Source organism: Heptranchias perlo, chromosome 15 (assembly GCF_035084215.1).
Source record: "Heptranchias perlo isolate sHepPer1 chromosome 15, sHepPer1.hap1, whole genome shotgun sequence".
NCBI lineage: Eukaryota > Metazoa > Chordata > Chondrichthyes > Hexanchiformes > Hexanchidae > Heptranchias > Heptranchias perlo.
In genome coordinates this window covers 48,677,085-48,696,685 of record NC_090339.1, presented here as the reverse complement: position 1 = coordinate 48,696,685, position 19,601 = coordinate 48,677,085, and the positions used below count along the sequence as shown (strand labels likewise).

The 19,601-nt window shown below is 38.9% G+C and overlaps 1 protein-coding gene across 8 annotated transcripts in view; it reads right to left on the bottom strand.

The window, feature by feature from the left end:
• atrx (ATRX chromatin remodeler) overlaps positions 1–19,601 on the bottom strand; it is a 177,020-nt gene that overhangs the window by 100,341 nt on the left and 57,078 nt on the right. For all 8 annotated transcript variants that reach the window (XM_067997179.1, XM_067997178.1, XM_067997175.1 and 5 more), the window contains 3 exons: positions 6,298–6,425; positions 402–593; positions 68–179 (listed from right to left, as the gene is read on the bottom strand). In XM_067997179.1, coding sequence (XP_067853280.1) covers positions 68–179; positions 402–593; positions 6,298–6,425 — 432 coding nt within the window. The remainder of the gene's footprint in view (positions 1–67; positions 180–401; positions 594–6,297; positions 6,426–19,601) is intronic.

Below are 19,601 nucleotides of genomic sequence, written 5' to 3'. Positions count from 1 at the left end.
AAGAAATCTTTGCAGATGCTACACAAAATAAAAAGGTGCATAGAGTTTTAAAGAACAGATCATATACCTTGTTCTTGGGCGCTTTTGTTTATCGGAATCACTTTCCTCTTCCTCACTTGACTCAGATTCCTGAAAATCAGAGTCACTCTCCTGCTCAGTAGTATCTTCATTACTACTTACTGAAAATAAAATTAAAATATGATTTTAAAACGCTATTAATATTTACCCAGGAAGAAGAGGCAATACTGCAAACAGGGATCGACTTAATGCTAAAATCATTTCAGTGACAGTAAATCATACACATTATGGCCCAATTGTTATCCAGGGCCCCTGCTAAAGCAGTACCATAACTTGGTCTACATTTTTAGTTTGAACAAAATGTAAGACGACATCCTGTGTACCTTTTCTTCTGCTCTTTCGTGTGCCTTCTTTTGCTCCATCTTTGACTTTGGATCCCTTCTTTTCATTTCCAGATTCACCGTCGCTCATTGTGAGTTTATGCCTCAAGAGTCTATGTCTATAGCGAGGTTTCTTAGTCATTTCGAAGTCAGAGTCTGAATCCGAATCAGCCTCAGCTTCCTCCTCCTCTTCATCTAGTTAAATAATTAAGGAACACTTTATTAAACATTTAGACTTTACTGGAATGCAGCATTTTAGGTCTAAAAATATTAATTTCAGTTTTAGTCTTATTTCTGCACGTAAAGTTTCTTATTTTATTTAGTCTTCAGTTCAGTTTAGTTCTATTTTAGTCATACTTTGGCTTTAAAAGTTTTTGCTTTCCACATTTTCATTTTAGTCTATTCAGCAATTTATGTTTCAAAAAATAAGTTAATTCTTGTTTCACTTCTCAACCAAAAACAAGAAATATGGAGATTAATAAACAGCTGTTTGAATGACAACAAAGATTCAGAAGGTTGTGGGATCAAATCCCACTCCAGAGATCAGTATATAATCTCGGCTGATGTTTCAGTGCAGTATTGAGGAACTGCTAAACTGTTGGAGATGCTGTCTTTCATAAGAACATAAGAAATAGGAGCAGGAGTAAGCCATAACGGCCCCTTGAGCCTGCTCCGCCCTTCAATCAGATCATGGCTGATTTTCAACCTCAACTCCACTTTCCCGCCCGATCCTCATATCCCTTGATTCCCCTAGAGTCCAAAAATCTATCTATCTCAGCATTGAACATATTCTATGACTCAGCATCCACAGCCCTCTGGGGTAGATAATTCCAAAGATTCACAACCCTCAGTGAATAAAATCTCAGTCTTGAATGGCTGACCCCTTATCCTGAGACTGTGCCCCCAGGGGAAAACAGCCTCTCAGTATCCACCCTATCAAGCCCCCTCAGAATCTTGTATGTTTCAATGAGATCACCTCTCATTCTTCTAAACTCGAGAGTATAGGCCCATTCTACTCAACCTCTCCTCACAGGACAACCGTCTCATCCCAGGAATCAATCTAGTGAACCTTCATTGCATCGCCTCTAAGGCAAGTATATCCTTCCTTAGATAAGGAGATGAAAACTATACATAGTACTCCAGGTGAGGCCTCACCAAACCTCTGTACAACTGTAGTAAGGTGATCGCTTTGCTGAACACCTCCGTTCTGTCCACAAGCGTGACCATGACCTGCCTGTTGCTTGCCATTTTAATTCTCTGTCCCACTCCCATTCTGACCTCTCTATCTGCAGCCTCTTACACTGTTCCAATGAAGCTCAACGGAAGATCGAGGAAAAGCACCTCATCTTTCGTTTAGGCACTTTCCAATAACTTGAGATCATAACCACTGCTCCCATTTTTTTGGACAGCAGGTGCTGGTAATGGTTCTGCTGTTGCCATTCACAGCTACTCTAGACCTATCTTTTGTTTCTTGGCCCATCAGCATCCTTGCCTTGCACTATCATCCCTTTTGTCATTTAATCACTCTTGTCCTCTACCTTATCACAGACCTTCCCTTTTGTTCTTTCCTCCTCCCTGCCTTTCCCTGACTCTGTACTTGCTTAAAAACTTTAACTCTTTAACATCTTCCAGTTCGAACGAGAGGTCTTCGATGTGAAACATTAACATTGTTTCTTTCTCCACAGATGCTGCCTCACTTGCTGAGCTTTTCCAGCATTTTCTGTTTTTATTTGTAGTAAGACTTCCTTACTCTTGTACTCCAACCTCCTTGCAATAAAGGCCAACATGCCATTTGCCTTCCTAACTGCTTGCTGTACCTGCATGCTAACTTTGTGTTTTTTGTGCGAGGACACCCAAATCTCTCTGAACATCAACATTTAATAGTTTCTCGCTATTTTAAAAAAAAAATCTATTTTTCTGTTCTTCCTACCAAAGTGAATAACCTCACATTTCCCTACATTATACTCCATCTGTCACCTTCTTGCCCACTCACTTAACCTGTCTATATGCCTTTGCAGACTCTATGTCCTCCTCACAGCTTATTTTCCCACCTAGCTTTGTATAGTCAGCAAACTTGGATACATTACACTCTGTCCCTTCATCTAAGCCATTAATATAGATTGTAAATAGCTGAGGCCCAAGCACTGACCCTTGTGGCACTCCACTAGTTACAGCCTGCCAACCTGAAAATGACTCGTTTATCCCTACTCTGTTTTCTGTCCGTTAACCAATCCTCATGAGCCCTTATCTTGCGTAACAACCTTTTATGTGGCACCTTATCAAATGCCTTTTGAAAATCCAAATACACTACGTCCACTGGTTCCCCTTTATCTACCCTGCTAGTTACATCCTGAAAAATCTCCAATAGATTTGTCAAACATGATTTCCCCTTCATAAAACCATGTTGACGCTGCCTCATCTTTCAGATGAGACAAACTGAGGACCCGCCTGCCCTTTCAGATGGATGAAAAAGATCTCATGGCACTATTGGAAGAAAAGGATAGTTCTCCCTATAGCCTGAACAACATTTATCCATCAAACAACATCACTAGAACAGATTATCAGGTAATTTTTGTCATTGCTTTTTACAGGTCCTTGCTGTGTGCAAATTGGCTGCCCTGTTTCGCTAACATTACAACAATGACTACAATTCAAAAGCTGTGAAGCACTTTAGGACATCCTGAGGTCCTGAAAGGTGCTTTATAAATGCAAGTTCTTTCTTTAGCTTGCTACAAACAGCTAGGATTAGTACTGGTACTTCGCTGTCAACTGCCTTTAGGACTTATCATTCCATTACAGTATTTTGATATTTCACCTCAAATATGCAGCTAATGTCTTTTTTTTTAAACAAACATAACATCCTTGAAAACAGTCTCCTTCTGTAGATGAAATAAACCATTATATCAAAAGCAAAATACTGCGAATGCTGGAAATCTGAAATAAAAACAGAAAATGCTGGAAATACTCAGCAAGTGAGGAAGCATCTGTGGAAAAAGAAACAGAGTTAAAAGGTCGAAGACCTTCGTCAGAACTAGAAGATGCTAAAGAGTTAAAGTTTTTAAGCAAGTACAGAGCCAGGGAAAGGCGGGGGCAGGAAAGAACAAAAAGGGAAGATATGTGATAGGGTAGAGGGCAAAAGTGATTAAACGACAAAAAGGGATGATGGTGCAAGGCAAGGAAGGTAGCAATGGGACAGGTTAAGAAACAAAAGATTGGTCAGGAGTAGCTGTAAATGGCAACAGCAGAACCATTACCAGCACTTGCTAACCCAAAAAATGGGAGCAGTGGTTATGATCTAAAGTTATTGAAATCATTGTCCAGTCTGGAAGGTTGTAAAGTGCCTAAATGAAAGAAGAGGTGCTGTTCCTCGAGCTTACATTGAGCTTCATTGGAACAATGTAAGAGGCTGCAGACAGAGGGGTCAGAGTGGGAGTGGGACAGGGAATTAAAATGGCAAGCGACCGGCTGGTCAGGATCGCGCTTGCGGACACAGCGAAGGTGTTCAGCAAAGCGATCACCCAATCTGCGTTTGGTCTCCCCAGTGTAGAGGAGACTGCGTTATGAGCAGCGAATATAGTATACTAAATTGAAAGAAGTACAAGTAAACCGCTGTTTCACCTGGAAGGAGCATTTGGGGCCCTGGACGGTGGAAAGGGAGGAGGGTGAAGAGGCAAGTGTTGCATCTCCTGCACTCGTAAGGAGGAGAGCAGGTATTGGGGGTGATGGAAGAGTGGACCAGGGTGTCGCGGAGGGAGCGGTCCCTTGGGAATGCTGAAAGGGGAAGGGAGGTAAAGATGTGTTTGGTGGTGGGATCGCCCTGGAGGTGGCGGAAATCTATTATAAGCCCACCGAATCCCACAGCTACCTTGATTACACATCCTCCCACCCAGCTTCCTGTAAAGGACTTCATTCCCTTCTCCGTCTCATCTGTTCCGACGATGCCACCTTCCACAACAGTGCTTCCGATATGTCTTCCTTTTTCCTCAACCGAGGATTCCCCTCCACTGTAGTTGACAGGGCCCCACGACCGCGTCCATCCTATTTCCCGCACTTCTGCCCTCACCCCTTCCCTTCCCTCCCAGAACCATGATAGGGACCCTCATGTCCTCACCTTCCACCCCACCAGCTTCCATATTTCAACGTATCATCCTCCGCCATTTCTACCACCTCCAGCACAATCCCACCACCAGACCATTGTCCTCTCTCCTCCCAGCATTCCAAAAGGGACCGCTCCCTTCGTGACACCCTGGTCCAATCTTCCATCACCCATTCTCCTCCTTACAGCACCTTCCCCTGCGAGCGGAGGAGGTGCAACATCTGCACCTTCACCTCCTCCTTTCCCACCGTCCAGGGCCCCAAACACTCCTTCCAGGTGAAACAGCAGTTTACTTGTAATTCTTTCAATTTAGTATACTGTATTCACTGTTCACAATGCAGTCTCCTCTACATTGAGGAGACTAAACAATGATTGGGTGATCGCTTTGCTGAATATCTCCGCTCCGTCTGCAAGCGTAACCCTGACCTGCCGATCACTTGCCACTTTAATTCCCAGTCCCAGTCCCACTCTGACCTCTCTGTCTTCAGCCGCTTACACTGTTCCAATGAAGCTCAAAGTAAGCTCGAGGAACAGCACCTCATTTTTCATTTAGGCACTTTACAACCTTCCGGACTCAATGATTTCAATAACTTCAGATCATAACCACTGCTCCCATATTTTGGGACAGCAAGTGCTGTTTCTTTCTCCGCAGATGCTGCCTCACTTGCTGAGCTTCTCCAGCATTTTCTGTTTTTAAACCAATACTATGTTTACACTGGCAAATCACTGATTTGCTTAAATCGGATCTTGGTCAATAAAGTAAACTTTGCAAATTCGGCTCTGCAAATCAGTTCCTGCAAAAAGCAAACCCACCTCTGGAGTACATTTGCCGCAGAGATCAATTCAAAGACAGTCAACTGGAAAATCACTTAAATCAGCTATCCCAATCACCCTGTTCCGCACTCCACGTACATTACCATACAAAGCGTTGCACACTGTGTTCCAATGCATGCGTTAACATATATTTATATGGCGACAAAGAGTCCAACAGCATAACACACAGATGCACAATTAAGCAAATTTAGCTGCTGAATGTGCCGATAGCTTTGAGTTGCCACCTACAAGGTGGTCAATGAGAAGGAATTTATAAAAACTGGAAAAAACTCAAAATTGCAAAATCCTATTTAACAACAACTTGCATTTATAAAGTGGCTTTAACGTAGTAAAACGTCTCAAGGCAAGAGCGATCAAGTAAAATTTGACACCAAGCCACATAAGGAGATATTAGGACAGATGACCAAAAGCATGGTCAAAGAGGTAGGTCTTAAGGACTGACTTAAAGGAGGAGAGAGAAGTAGAGAGATGGAGGGGTTTAGGGAAGGAATTCCAGTGCTTAGGGCCTAGGCAGTTGAAGGTACAGCCGCCAATGGTGAAGCGATTAAAATCGGGGATGTTCAAGAAGCAAGAATCGGAGGAGTGCAGAGATCCCAGAGGGTTGTAGGGCTGGAGGAGGTTACAGCGATAGGGAGGGGCGAGGCTATGGAGGTATTTGAAAGCAAGGGTGAGAATTTTAAAATTGATGCATTCACGGACCGGTGGGCCAATGTAGCTCAAGGGTGATGGGTGAACGGAACTTGGTGCGAGTTAGGATTTTACAGAATTCATTACTACTGCAAAATTTAGCAAATATATGCAACTCCTTTCAGTTAAGGATTTAAAAGGTTTTGGTATATTTATTAATAATAGTGGAGGCAAGAACGTTACCTTTGAAAATGGGACAAAAATGTTTGTCTCCTGCACTGAATACATATTTATCAAGTTTCCTACAGTTTGTGAAGAACTTCAGTGCTAGTTTCTCCTTACCATTTTCTTCATCACCATTTTTTTGGTCAGATTTCTTCTTTTCCTCTTCAGATTCCTCGTCGGAAGATTTATTATCGTCAGATGATAAATTTGCATTTATTTCTGCTAACAGCATCTTCTTGGCAATTCTGCCAAAAAAAGAAAAAAAGTTGAGAAAAATCATCTTTCTTTCTATGCATCAAAGACAACAAACAAATTAAGTCAATTTTTACAAAATTTGCAGAAAATTAGTCATATCCAAAAGCACATTTGGGAAAAAGAATAATAGCAATAATTATTTGTGTGAGAGAATATGGCCTTCCTTAACATTTATACTATACTCAAATCCCTTTAAAATAAGTGTCTTAATGTTCTTAAGTTTTGTACTTATCAGTAATAATTCATGGATATTAATCTTTCTTGAACTAACCACATGAACAGTTCATAGCAGGAACAAGACCCCAGATCAAAAGGATGAAATATTCCACATGGCCTAGTATAGGTTTCCTGTCCTAAGGAGTTTTCAAAATTTGTCCAAAATTACACTTACCTATCATTTTATTTGTTACTATGAAACTTTGATAGCTTGAGAAATAACAGATAAAAGCAAAATCTATATTCACAAGAACCTTCAACATACTATTTTGGATAAACTTCCATTTGAGCATGAAGAATAAAGCTTTATTACAAGTTTGTTCCAAATATTTTGGCTGCCAATACTGGCAAGTAAAGTACTATAAACGTAAAACTATTCTGCAGCAAAACAGTGCAACCCCGCTACAGTGCCTGTTTGTGTTTAATTCAGTTTGCTAACAAATTGTTGCATTCAAGGCCTGTGTTACTACTGATTATTGTATGTATTACTATACAAGTTGATGGCTAATACAGAATTATGGTACATCAGTAATATATTTATTCCTTTACTAGTTCTTCTGCAAAAAATATTTAAATGAATAAGTTAAGTTTCAACAAATCTATTTTAGAACACCAACCACAAAAAGGAAAGGTGGGATGGTAAAGGGGGAGGAAATGTTTGGGGCAGGAAAGAGAAAAGGAAGGCAAGGAGTGAGGAAGAATGAACTTACATTTATATAGCAATTTATCAGATCCCCAGGACATCGCTACACACTTCACAACCAATTATTTAGTCACATGTTGGAAAACACGACAGCCAATTTGTACATAGCAAGGTCCCACAAACAACAAATCAGATGATTGGCCAGTTAATTATTTTTAGTGGTGCCAGTTGAGGGAGAAATGCTGGCCAAGAACACAGGAAAACACCCTGCGCTTTGAATAGTGTTATGGGATCTTTTACATCCACCTGAATAGGCAGGGCATCAATAAAACATCTCACCCAAATGATGGTATCTCAAACAATGCAGCCGTCCCTTAGTACAGGACTGAAGTGTCAGCCTAGATCATGTGCTCAAGTCCTGGAGTGGGGCTTGAACCCACAATCTTAACTCAAAAGCAAGAGTGCTCTCAACTGAGCTTACTTAGTTAACTATGAATAGGACAGAAAAAGGACTAAAATTCTCTATTGTATTTGTTTGTTTTAAATGCTACTTGCATCTAGATTTACATTCCATTGAACAAAATATCAAATAAAAGAGTGTAGGTAGTGTAAGTCACGTTCAAAAAAAAGTTAAATAAAAAACAAATGAAATGAGAAACTGGACTGATCAGCAGTTAAGAAATATAATGTAGATCAAAATTGGTTAAAGAGAAAAATTGTGTTCAGATAAACTCATCTTATGTAGGATCATTAAATAGCCTCAGGAAGGAGTCAAATCTCTAGTAAAAATGGTAACATTCCCATGCTCTTCAATATTCGTGCTTTTAAACCACAGATCATCTCTTCAATCTATCTTCCTCACAGTGCACTCTTCCTTCTGTGTAAATTTGCTCATTTTCAACCTAGATATAGTGACCCCCTCCTATCGTTCTAACTACTATTCAATTGCCCAGACATCAGTTATTTCCAAAGTTACAGAAACTGGCATAAACTTTCAAATCACACTGAATAATCTAATCTGACTTTATTCACTGTTTGTTACAGTGGTGATCTTGTCTCCATCTCTCACCCCACCCCAGTGCAATGGATGAATCATATCTTGATTTCCTCCATGCCTGAAATGGGCAGTAAAAACATGTTTCTTGAATTCTTCAGACAGTTTCTTCATGTTTCTAGCAAGTCTAATCAGCAGCTACCACCCCCTGCCTTTGATAGCTACATCTGTGGCATATCTAGCGACATTCTTGGCCTATCTCCTTTGACTTCAAAAGGACTGCCCACTGCTCAAGTTTCCTCCAAGAAGATGATGAATTTTCTCCTTTGTGCCAAATACTTCCCTTCTCCCCTCCGCCCCATCACCACAAAAACATCAAAATTATTGTTTCTTTCACCATGCAGAAAATCAGATGTTGCCACATATCACTGCAGCCGCAGGCCCTACACGTTAACATTTTCTTACGGTTGAATATCTCCACCAACAATGTGAAGGTAAGCTGCAGAGGCACACTCTTCACTTGCAATGAAGGAGTACTAAATCATCACCTTCTCAACCAGAGACAATTCCATTTTGAGCCGTTACCAGCCACAGCAACCATGGAACCAAGCCATACTAGAAACAGCACACTGTAATTTCCTTGTAAGGCAAATATGAGTTGCAAATTATCCTCAAACATTCCCGACACCTGCTTTCATCAACCAGATTCCACACGATCTTTCTAGGTGTTATGGGGTTACTTTCCCTCCCATCACAAGCTCAGCATTCCTCACAACCCCCTTCTACAGGGATGAGCACCTGCTTTTCTTCAGCTTGAATGTCATCTTTTCCCACTTTGTCAACTCTTCTAACTTTTTAAACTATCTCCTGCAATAAATTAATCATACCCATAAATTTTGGCAGTACTAGCAATTATGCACAGTCAGCCGACACATCCTGTGGCCATCCCTTAAGCCCCATTTGCATGGTCACTGCAAACAATGGCGAGATGGAATGTCCAATTATGTGCAGTTTAAGGTCTTGCCTATTCTGATAAGAGAATTTCCTCTCATTATTTAATTTCATCAACATCTGCATTGCAGCCTCTATTATCCAGAACTACTTCAATCCCAGTGAGGCTGCAGTCAATCATATTAGCAGTGATACATTCCGATGGGGTGGTGGGGACACACACTTAACCCAACGTGCCATTTGCACAATACTGTGAATTAATCCCTCAAATTGATCCCACCATTATCAGACAGACCTGCAATAATAGTCAAATTTTCTCTCCGGACACTGTAGTTTTGAAAGTTCAAATGGACACTGAGAATTTCACATGATCACTATTTTGCTTTACTGAAATATTAGTGACAACACTATGACTTAGACAATCAGTTACATTTTTAGTTCTCTATTATAATTCCAGTATCTCAAGCACTTTTGGATTTTGCCATTAAAATAAACTGAAGTTTTTCTTCAGGGATGAGAAAGTAAATCAATTCAAAAATGTTAATAACACTTAGATGTTCTTAAAGTGAAGAAATCAACTACAGTATGCAAAAAACTGCAATGCTGGCAATCAAACTAACAAAAATGGTGAAAACACCCAGATCAGGCAGCAGCTGTGGAGAGAATAGGCAAGCTAACATTCGAGGTGTGGACCTATCATCAGAACTTCTAACCAAGTGTCTACACCCAAAACGTCAACTTGTCTGTCCTATCTAGAGTCATCTGCTGAATGTTTTCAGCATTTTCTATTTTTGTTACTAGTAATGCACTGAATATGGCACATATGAATTCATTATACACTTTAGCAGAAGTAGATATAGAAATTAGGGATTTCATATCTAAACTGTTAGAGATGTGTGAAGACGATTCACTGCATAAAAATACAAAGCTTAATGCTGATCACTGCGTCAACAATATAGTTAAACCAAGAAACACAATTGCATGCAACATCCTAAATCAAAAGATAAGTTTGATTATTTAACACAAGTTTCACCTGTAGATAAAAATAGTTGAGTTTCCTTTGTCTTATACTTTCTATACTTACACTGTATTAAAGTGTGATGATGTGCAGGGTCTTCTGGTCTTTTGAAGCATACCGAATCCTGAGCTGGCCACCAGACTGAAGCTGGAACATTCACTTCAGCAATTCAACTAATCAGCTGCTTAGAACCCAATCCAAGGCATACACTGGGCAACAAACGTTAGTTGTCACTGTTCAGTCAGTTGAGCCAATCGTCTTCCACCATTTGGCTGCATGTTCATTTAGTACTTCAGGTAGCGCACTGTGTTCAAGACCTGTGATTCTGCACAAGTTTTTTTTTCATAGCTTGCCATAAAGGGTTCCCTTTGTCAAGTTCATTACACAAAGGCCGAATGTGCAAGATGATGGAATTGTTGCTCCCTCCCCCTTTCAACTACATTACTTCAAGGATACACACAACTTGAACCCATTGAAGAAGCAGAGGACATTTCTTTCTACAAATTCTATGGGGACATCGGAGCAGCTGAGTTTGGTGCCAAAGTCCTGCATTCATGTACAACACAGGCTGAACTGAAACCATTTTCCGTAGGTACAACCTCAGGTTTGAAGAAGAAATTGGTTCAGGTCAGGCTCAAATCATATTCTACCACCCACCTTTCCTCAATACAATAATGTGGAAACAAAAAATGGATGCAATTTAAGCCTTAGATATACAGTGTAACATACAAAAATATTTAAGTATCACTCAAACAAAAGCAATTCACTGGCAATACTTGACAATCATTTAATATATACAATTCAAATTTTCAACTGCCTCATGTGGAAAACTTGTATTCCATAAAATGTTTGAAATGAGAATTTAAGACTATAACTTTTTAAATTTCATACAGGGTGGTACTCAACCACTTTTCTGTATTTTGAAGTGTGCTGCAGCTCCCTGTAATTACCATGGAAACACCATTTCACAAGACAATTGTTTTTTCATCTTAAACTTATACAAATACACAAAAGATTTGATATATTTGGTCTAACAAATACAAGCATTGAATTCAATTTACAAGTTAACACATCTAATCTTCAAGCAACACCATGCAAGACAACAGATCAGGAACACTCAAGCACAATAAAACAGTCTGCACAAGGCAACGCAAAAGGTTATGAACAAAACCATATTTCCCCATAAATGAAATGAAAAGCATGAGCTCATGATAAACTCTGGCAACAGCTGTAACAAAATAATTCCTCTACTGTGTAATTTAAAATCAGAGCACCAGATTTTTGAGCACACTCAACACAGAAGGTTTTATGCTGAACTGAAATCACAAGTTATTTTCATTTTTAAACTAGAGTGTTTCAAACAGCTAATTAAAATAATATTCATCTCATTAAAAAACCATGATAAATGTCATGTTTTCTGCAGTGTACCTGACCTCAAAATAGAGCATCAAACTTTGACATTTTGATTGAAAAAAGTCAGTCATTTTCAAGATATTCTACATATGAATTTGTGAACTTTTATTAAAAGTCAAATTGTCAGAACAATTACCGTAAAACAGCTCTGTCCTATTTCCATTGTTTACTTGCAAACAGAATTCTTGTTAATTTGGCACTGCATTATTGCAAATGCAAGGGTGCAACATTTTAGAAGGTGTCATTGTTCCATCTTGTTCAGTGCATTCTGGGAATCACATGACTGCCTGCTCAGTTAGCCATGATTTTTATATTAAAAAAAACTTTCCAAAGAATTCTGGCTCCAACAAATTGTTTTTTTATGTTGCAAAAAAGCTTGGGGGAAGTTATGTAGTACAGCTGTAATGGTTTTGTAGCAAACTCCACAATAGTTAACCTTTTAAATTCTACAACTCTATTAGAAACTTACATTGAACTGCACTAAAATAAAATTCTTGGATTAAATTTTAGGCATATCTCAAACATACACCTCTAAAACAATGAAAATAACAGTAAAGTGTGTTGAAAGGACAAAATGAACATGCAATCATATTCTAGATGAGGAAAAGTTGCTCATCCAAGGATGAATGATTCTGTTCTAAAGATTTTTGCCTAAACATTAGTTATGCTGAAATGCTTGCCTTGCTGTATTCTCTTCAATTTTAAAACACACAGAACAAATGAAGGCATTGAGTATATTCAAGGCTGAAAATTGATTTTTGGACTCCAAGGGAATCAAGGGATATGAGAATCAGGCGGTAAAGTGGAGTTGAGGTCGCATATCAGCTATGATCTTAGTGAATAGCACAGCAGGCTCAAAGGGGCCGTATGGCCTACTCCTGCTCCTAATTCTTATGTTCTTATACAGCTTAGGCAAACTAGCATTTTGGTTTGCTACCTTTCAACCTCCACAAAAAATAGGATATAGTCCCTATTGCAATAAGGAAAAAATCATCTGGAAGCATTTCCCTTTTAGAAGTTCCCCAAATTCTTGAGACAGCTTGGTGGGTAAATGCATCAACTGATGTAATACTGAGCCATATAGGCCAATATGGTCCCAGTTTCTATTATCAGTCTTTGCTGCTCTCAGCTGTGGTGCCAATGAACCATAGAATGTTGCAGCACAGAAACCAGCCAGCCATTCAGCTCAAGTCCATGCTGGAGTTTTTCTCCACATAGGCCCCATGTCTAATCTCTTGTTCACTTCTAAACCCTTTAATATTCCTCTTTGTCAAGCAACTAATTCCCTTTTAAAAGAATTTAAGGACTTTCACCAATGGTTTGTAGCAGGGAATTCCACATTCTAACCACTGGAAAAATATTTGTTCTAATGTTCTTTTAAATTGTTTTTGTGATTATCTTAAATTTGTGTGTTCTCTTACTGACAAATGAAATCAATTTATCAGTATTTGTCACATCATAATCTTGAAGTCTGGTTAATGGATCAGCTCTCAACCTTCCCAATTCTAATGTCAATAAAAGCCCAATTTCATAAGTCTTTCTTTAACTGTTATAAACTGTTATATCCATGGCACGACTGACCTTTTAATTCGGTTTTGACTGGTCCTGATTAGCTCATCTTTCTCCAAGTGTTTAATGATTTCATCCTATATTACAGACTTCATTAGTCTCCTAACAACTGAAGAATAATTAGTTTATAACTTGCTGGCTTATCCAGTTTCCAATTTTAAAGAGGATAATCACATTTGCCATCCTTCAGTCATATTACGAATGTTCCCTTTTATAGAATTTTGGAAAATTATAGTCAGAGCATCTATTTCTTTCCTAGCTACCCTCAGAATCCTTGGATGCAAAACAATCAGGTCCTAGTGATTCAACAACCTTAAGTCTGACTAACTGAGTATCATTTCAAAAACAACTTGCATTTGTATAGCACCTTTAATGAAGTAAAACATCCTAAGGTGCTTCACAGGAGCATTATCAAACAAAAGAATAGTGACATCCACTAACTGTTATACGCCACTGGTGATTCAAATATCCATCTCCTCTGTAGAAACTGAGGCAAAGTATATATTTCTTCCATTCCCTCACTCCCCACTATAAACTCACCTTCATCTTTTAGCAGCCCTGCCTTTACTTTCACTATCCTCTTATTACACTTGGGATACTGTACAGGTCTCAGTAACCTTGAGTTTTGGAACAGGGTGGAAAATGACAAAATCGACCAGAATTCCAGCTTCCATTTGCTAACACATGACCCTTGCTGGAAAGTGAGTGCATTGACATCTAAGGATGGGATTGTACTTAGTTGTAATGCCCAAGATCCACTGTATATGCACACCAATAACGGCCAATGAACAGTCATCTCATCCCGCTAAATGGTGTGACGGAAAGTGGTAAATGCACAGCAAAGCCTCCCTTTCCAAGGGCTAAACAATCTGTCCAGTGACACTAGTCTACTTTTGGAATTTCTGAACAAAAGTGTGACAGTTTGAAAAGTTGTCTTGAAGTCTCTCTTTGGCTGGCTTCAACAATTACCTGAACCACATCCACATGGATGGTCAACTCATGGACTTGCTTATACTGAAGATATCAGTTACTTTATCCTGCGTGACCAGTGTTGAGAACTCTATACTATTTGAACTGTACAAATACCATACTGGCACTCTGTCGAGGCAAAGGGCAAGGAAATGAAGGCTGCCCTACCTGCTGATATAGCGGATCAAAATCATGTAATTGGTCATCATTTTGCTCTGAACTTAATATTTAATCTGTTTAAAGTCAACTATACTGCTCATAATTCTAGCCTGTTTATGTCTCAGGTTTCATATACACTTTTTGCACTAGGAATCCCAGAAAGTGGATCATCCTCCCAACCCAGGTAGAGGGAGGTATTACTCACCAACAAAAAGGACTAAGTTGGCAGTTATGGCCAAAGACCATTCGATGTATGTGTGCGTTTCGACCATCACAAATCAAATGGTCTTTGAGCACTGTGGATAAGGTGGTCCAGTTGCAGGAGCCCTATAAACAATCTTACACATGGAGCTACAAAAATGTCCACTGCCATTAAGACCAAATACGTATGCAATGCTGCATCTACTTTTGCTGAAGTTGTGCCCTCCCCCACCCTAACCCACAAAAATGAATTGCATTCTATTGTACATAGAGGTTGAACGAATGAAGAAGAATTGGCATCTACAATAAGACACCAGCTGACCAAAAAAAAGTTCCCCGCAACTTTTGTAGCCCCTCCACAGATGTAGAGGCTTTAAAGTGCTAGTTTGAGACATGTTTTGAAAAAATGGTGCCCTGTTATACTTCAAAAGTTATTTTGAAATTCCAATTGATCTATCTTGTTAAAAACTTACTTGAATGTTATCCAGGAGAAAAATAACTCTAAAATGGAACACAAGATACCTTTGATCTTGACAAGGACCTAGTCTATGGCACAGCAAAAAGTTGCAATAATATGCAGCAAAAAAAAAGCAACAATTAGAGTGGAGGAGGAAATGACTTACACCTCATTTTCCAGCTGGAAGTTAGAAAGCAGCCTACTCTAAATTATTTGGCAAGTCTAAGTAGAAGCATTAATGATAGTTCAGTTATTTATGTTCTGGAAGGTTTTTAATTCATTAGATATGCTGTAGAAGGTTGAGAATTATTAGCAAAACTTGAATTTAAAAAAAATTATTATTTTTTTAAATTGATATTCCATACTGGTTGCTTATTTCATGCGAGTGACAGCTGAATACTGGAAAATCTCTACCATAAGATAACCTAAAATGTAGGTTTGTTCAACCTTGCAGAGCAGGACTAATACTTCAATTGTTGAGCCTGCAGGTGCTGTGTACAGCTAGTTCCACATTAGAGACTACTCTTAAAACCCCACAAAACAAGCCTGGATCTACCTTTCAGAGCCTCCTGAATGGAGTTGACAATTTTGATCACTTCTGTAAACAAGAAAAAAGTTCCAGCAACATCTTTGCACCCTACACAACACACAATGATAGATAGAGCTTTATTAAGGTCAGCAGTACCGGGCAATAAAAAAAATCTGCCTTTTTAAAGGCGACCATCTCTATGTTTTTCCACTGCAAGTGTTTTATGCGTAGTTACAAAAAATACGAGATACCAAAATGGCTGGAAATACATAGTTAGCACAGAAAAATACAACACTACATATTGCATTGTGGAAAAATATGATAAAGCAACAATGCCTGTGTTAACATGCATTGAAATAGTTCCAACTTCAAAAAGATTCCAAAACTGGGGCATCTTCAATGTCTAAAGTCACAAAATAGAAGATATTTAAAAAAGATCGAGTTATTCTCTCAACAATTATTTTATTAGAGATAGATTTGGCTTTGCTGCTCATGACTGCATGAAATATTTAGTCATTAACAGTTGTTGACTGAATGTTAATTTTTTTTATTATAAATGTTGGTCTGTCCCATTTGACGACAGAACTATACTCCATGTGGTTTAGCTTTCAGCTCTACAAAACCTTCCCTTGAATTCTGGCCAATCTCAAGTCTTTCTGCCTGAAAATTTTTAATTTTCACACATCCACTGAAAGGAGACTGTGTAATTTTAATCTGATGACCTTAAGCACCATTTTGTTACTGTGATTTCCAGTCACAAAAATGTAATGCTTAATACATTACATACATATACGATGTCATAAAATGAAACACCATTAATCACTGGATTCAAATCTATGTATTATTTCAGATTTTAAAAAAATAGTAAAGATTGTAAAGCATTACACATTTCAGCTCATTAAGTGCAAGAGACTTCTGACCTACTGCATATGCAAATGGAAAATGGAATTAGTGCTAGCAAGACGAAGATCTATACAGAATCATCAACCTTGAGCACAGAGGTTGGTAAAGAGAGTAAACCTCTAACGGAGTGAATTGTTAACAGTGAGGACTTTCAACTGGGAATTTGGTGACTGTGGGAATTGAGTGCAGAGGGGGAAGGAGGTGCTAAGGGGTTTAAACCAAGAGACTATAAACTAATCTATCAACTTTTAAAACTTGAATAAAAAAAATACATCAAATCAAAAGACCAAGTACTTACTAATTATTTTGAAATCAAGCTAAATCCATTTACTAAATATAATCTTGATCTCAAGTGATTTTATTAGTCCTAGAAATAAACTACATGTTCATTGTATCCATGTGATTTATATCAATTAGTGTTAATTAATATTCTGGTGGTGGGTATCAATTGGGGACTCTCTTGTATCCGTTTATAGGAGTGAGCTTATCTAGGGGGTGCACGATGTGTAAGGGGATCTCTGAGAATAAAGGCTTGGAAGCAACCAAAGACTAGGCTCTAGTATTCTATCCTTCACCACCTGGGGGGGGGGGGGGGGGGGGGGGAAGGGGGAGGTGGAGCAGCTATACCAATTAGGGATAACATAACGGCAGCAGAAAAAAGGGACATAACTAACAAACAGAATCCATATGGATTGAAATAAAAGATAAGGGATAGATCACACTAATTGGGGTATACTACAGACCACTTAATAGTGGAAAGGAGGCAGGGGAAGAAATATGTAAGCAAATATATGAAATGAGTAAAGGACAAAGAATAACGATCATGGGAGATTTTAGCTAACCCCAAGGGGTATCGGGAATGGAATTTTTACTATTTGTGCAGGACTCCTTTCTTACCTAGTATGTAAAAAGCCCAAGAGAGGAAGCACTGCTGGATCTAGTAGTGGGAAATGAACCATAAGAGAAGTAAGCGTAGGGCAACATCCAGGCAATAGTGATCACAACATAGTAAGGGTAAGATAAAGATGGGGAAGGACAGAAGTAAGATTAAGACCAAAATAATAAATTGGAAAAAAGGTGATTTTAAAGGGGATGAGAATGGAACTAGGGAAAATAAATTGGAAAAATTTACTGATAAACAAAGAAATAGAATAGCAGTAGGAAACATTTAAAACTGTGATCAATAGAGTCCAGAAGAAATATATCCCACTAAAAAGAACAAACTAGCCAGTACTGATGCACCATGGATGAATAAAGAAATACGGGCAAAACTGAAACTAAAGAAAAAGGCCTACACTAAGCACACAGGAAACAACGGAGAGGATGACAAAGGGGGATACGAAAAGATTAGGAAAGAAGTTTAATGATCGCTAAATGGCAGAAATATTAACTAATCACTTTGCCTCAGTATTTACCAGGGAGACTAACATGGTGGGCATGACATTAGAAGAGATCAAAAAAGATATAAAAACATTTAAGATACAAAGCGGGGAGATAATTGATATATTCATCAAAGTTAAAAGTTAGGGAAGAGATAGCAGAGGCACTATTACATACATATAAAAATTCGTTAGAAATAGGAATAGTGTCAAAGGGCTGGTGGACAGCTCATGGAATTCCTATATTTTTAAAAAGAGGGAGATAGAACAATCCAGGGAACTGTAGACTAATTAGTTTAACAGTGCTGGGAAAGGTAATGGAATCCTTACTCAAAGATGTAATAGAACAAGATCTAGAAACTGAACAGGTCAAAGAATAGTTAGCACGATTTCAAGAGAGGTCATGTTTGACCAACCTTATCGAATTCTTTGAAGAAGTAACAGAAAGGGTAGACAAGGGTAATGCAGTAGATGTAATATGTTTGGATTTTCAAAAGGCCTTCAACAAGGTACCGCATACTTGACCCCTGACTCCACTGGGTAAACTTCTTTACCCAGTGGAGTCAGGGGTCAAGTAGCAGAACGAATAGCAAGCTGGCTACAAAACAGAAAACTGAGAGTGGGGGTTAAAGGTAGTTACTCAGACTGGCAAAAAGTGGGAAGTGGTGTTCCACAAGGACTGGTGCTAGGACCACTGTTGTTCACTATTTACATAAACAATTTGGACTCACAAATTGGAAGTACAATTTCAAAATTTGCGGACGTCACCAAATTGGGGGGGGGGGGGGGGGTTATAATTAATACCGAAGAGGACTGCGACAAAATACAACTTGAAGGAGAAAATACATTTGAATTTCAACCTTTTCTGGCACATGAACAATGCCAATTGACATGACATTAAGAAATTTGCTTGTGAAATGTACTGACAGTATATGCCAAAGAAGACGTTAATAAACTAGCAGAATGGGCGTAATTGGCAAATAAATTTCAATATAGATAAGTGTGAGGTGGTACATTTTGGTAGGAAGAATAAGGAGGCCACATACGCCTTGAAAAATAAAAGTCTAAATGGGGTAGAGGAGCAGAGGGATCTGGGGGTACAGATGCACACATCACTAAAAGTAGCGACACGGGTTAATAAGGCCATAAAAAATACAAGCCAAGCAATGGGGTTCATTTCTGGAGGGATAGAATTGAAAAGCAAGGAAGTTATGTCCAACTTGTATAGAACCTTGCTTAGACCACACTTGGAGTACTGTGAACAGTTCTGGTCTCCATATTATAAAAGGGACAGAGGCACTGGAGAAGGTGCAAAAAGGAATAACTAGGGTGACAACAGAACAGAGAAGTTATACCTATCAGGAAAGATTGGAGGGGCTGGGGCTCTTTTCTCTAGAAAAGAGAAGACTGAGGGGTGATCTGATAGTGGCCTTTAAGATTATGAAAGGGTTTGATCGGGTAGACATAGAGAAGATGGTTCCACTTGCAGGGGAGACTTGAACAAGAGGTCATAAAAATAAGATAATCACTAATAAATCCAATGGGGAATTCAGGAGAAACTTCTTTACCCAGACAGTGGTTAGAATGTGGAACTCACTACCATAAGGAGTAGTTGAGGCAACTAGCATAGATGCATTTAAGGGGAAGCTAGATAAACACATGAGGGAGAAAGGAATAGAAGGATATGCTGATAAGGTTAGATGAAGTAGGGAGGAAGAAGGCTCGAGTGTGGACTTCTTGGGCTGAATGGCCTGTTTCTGTGCTG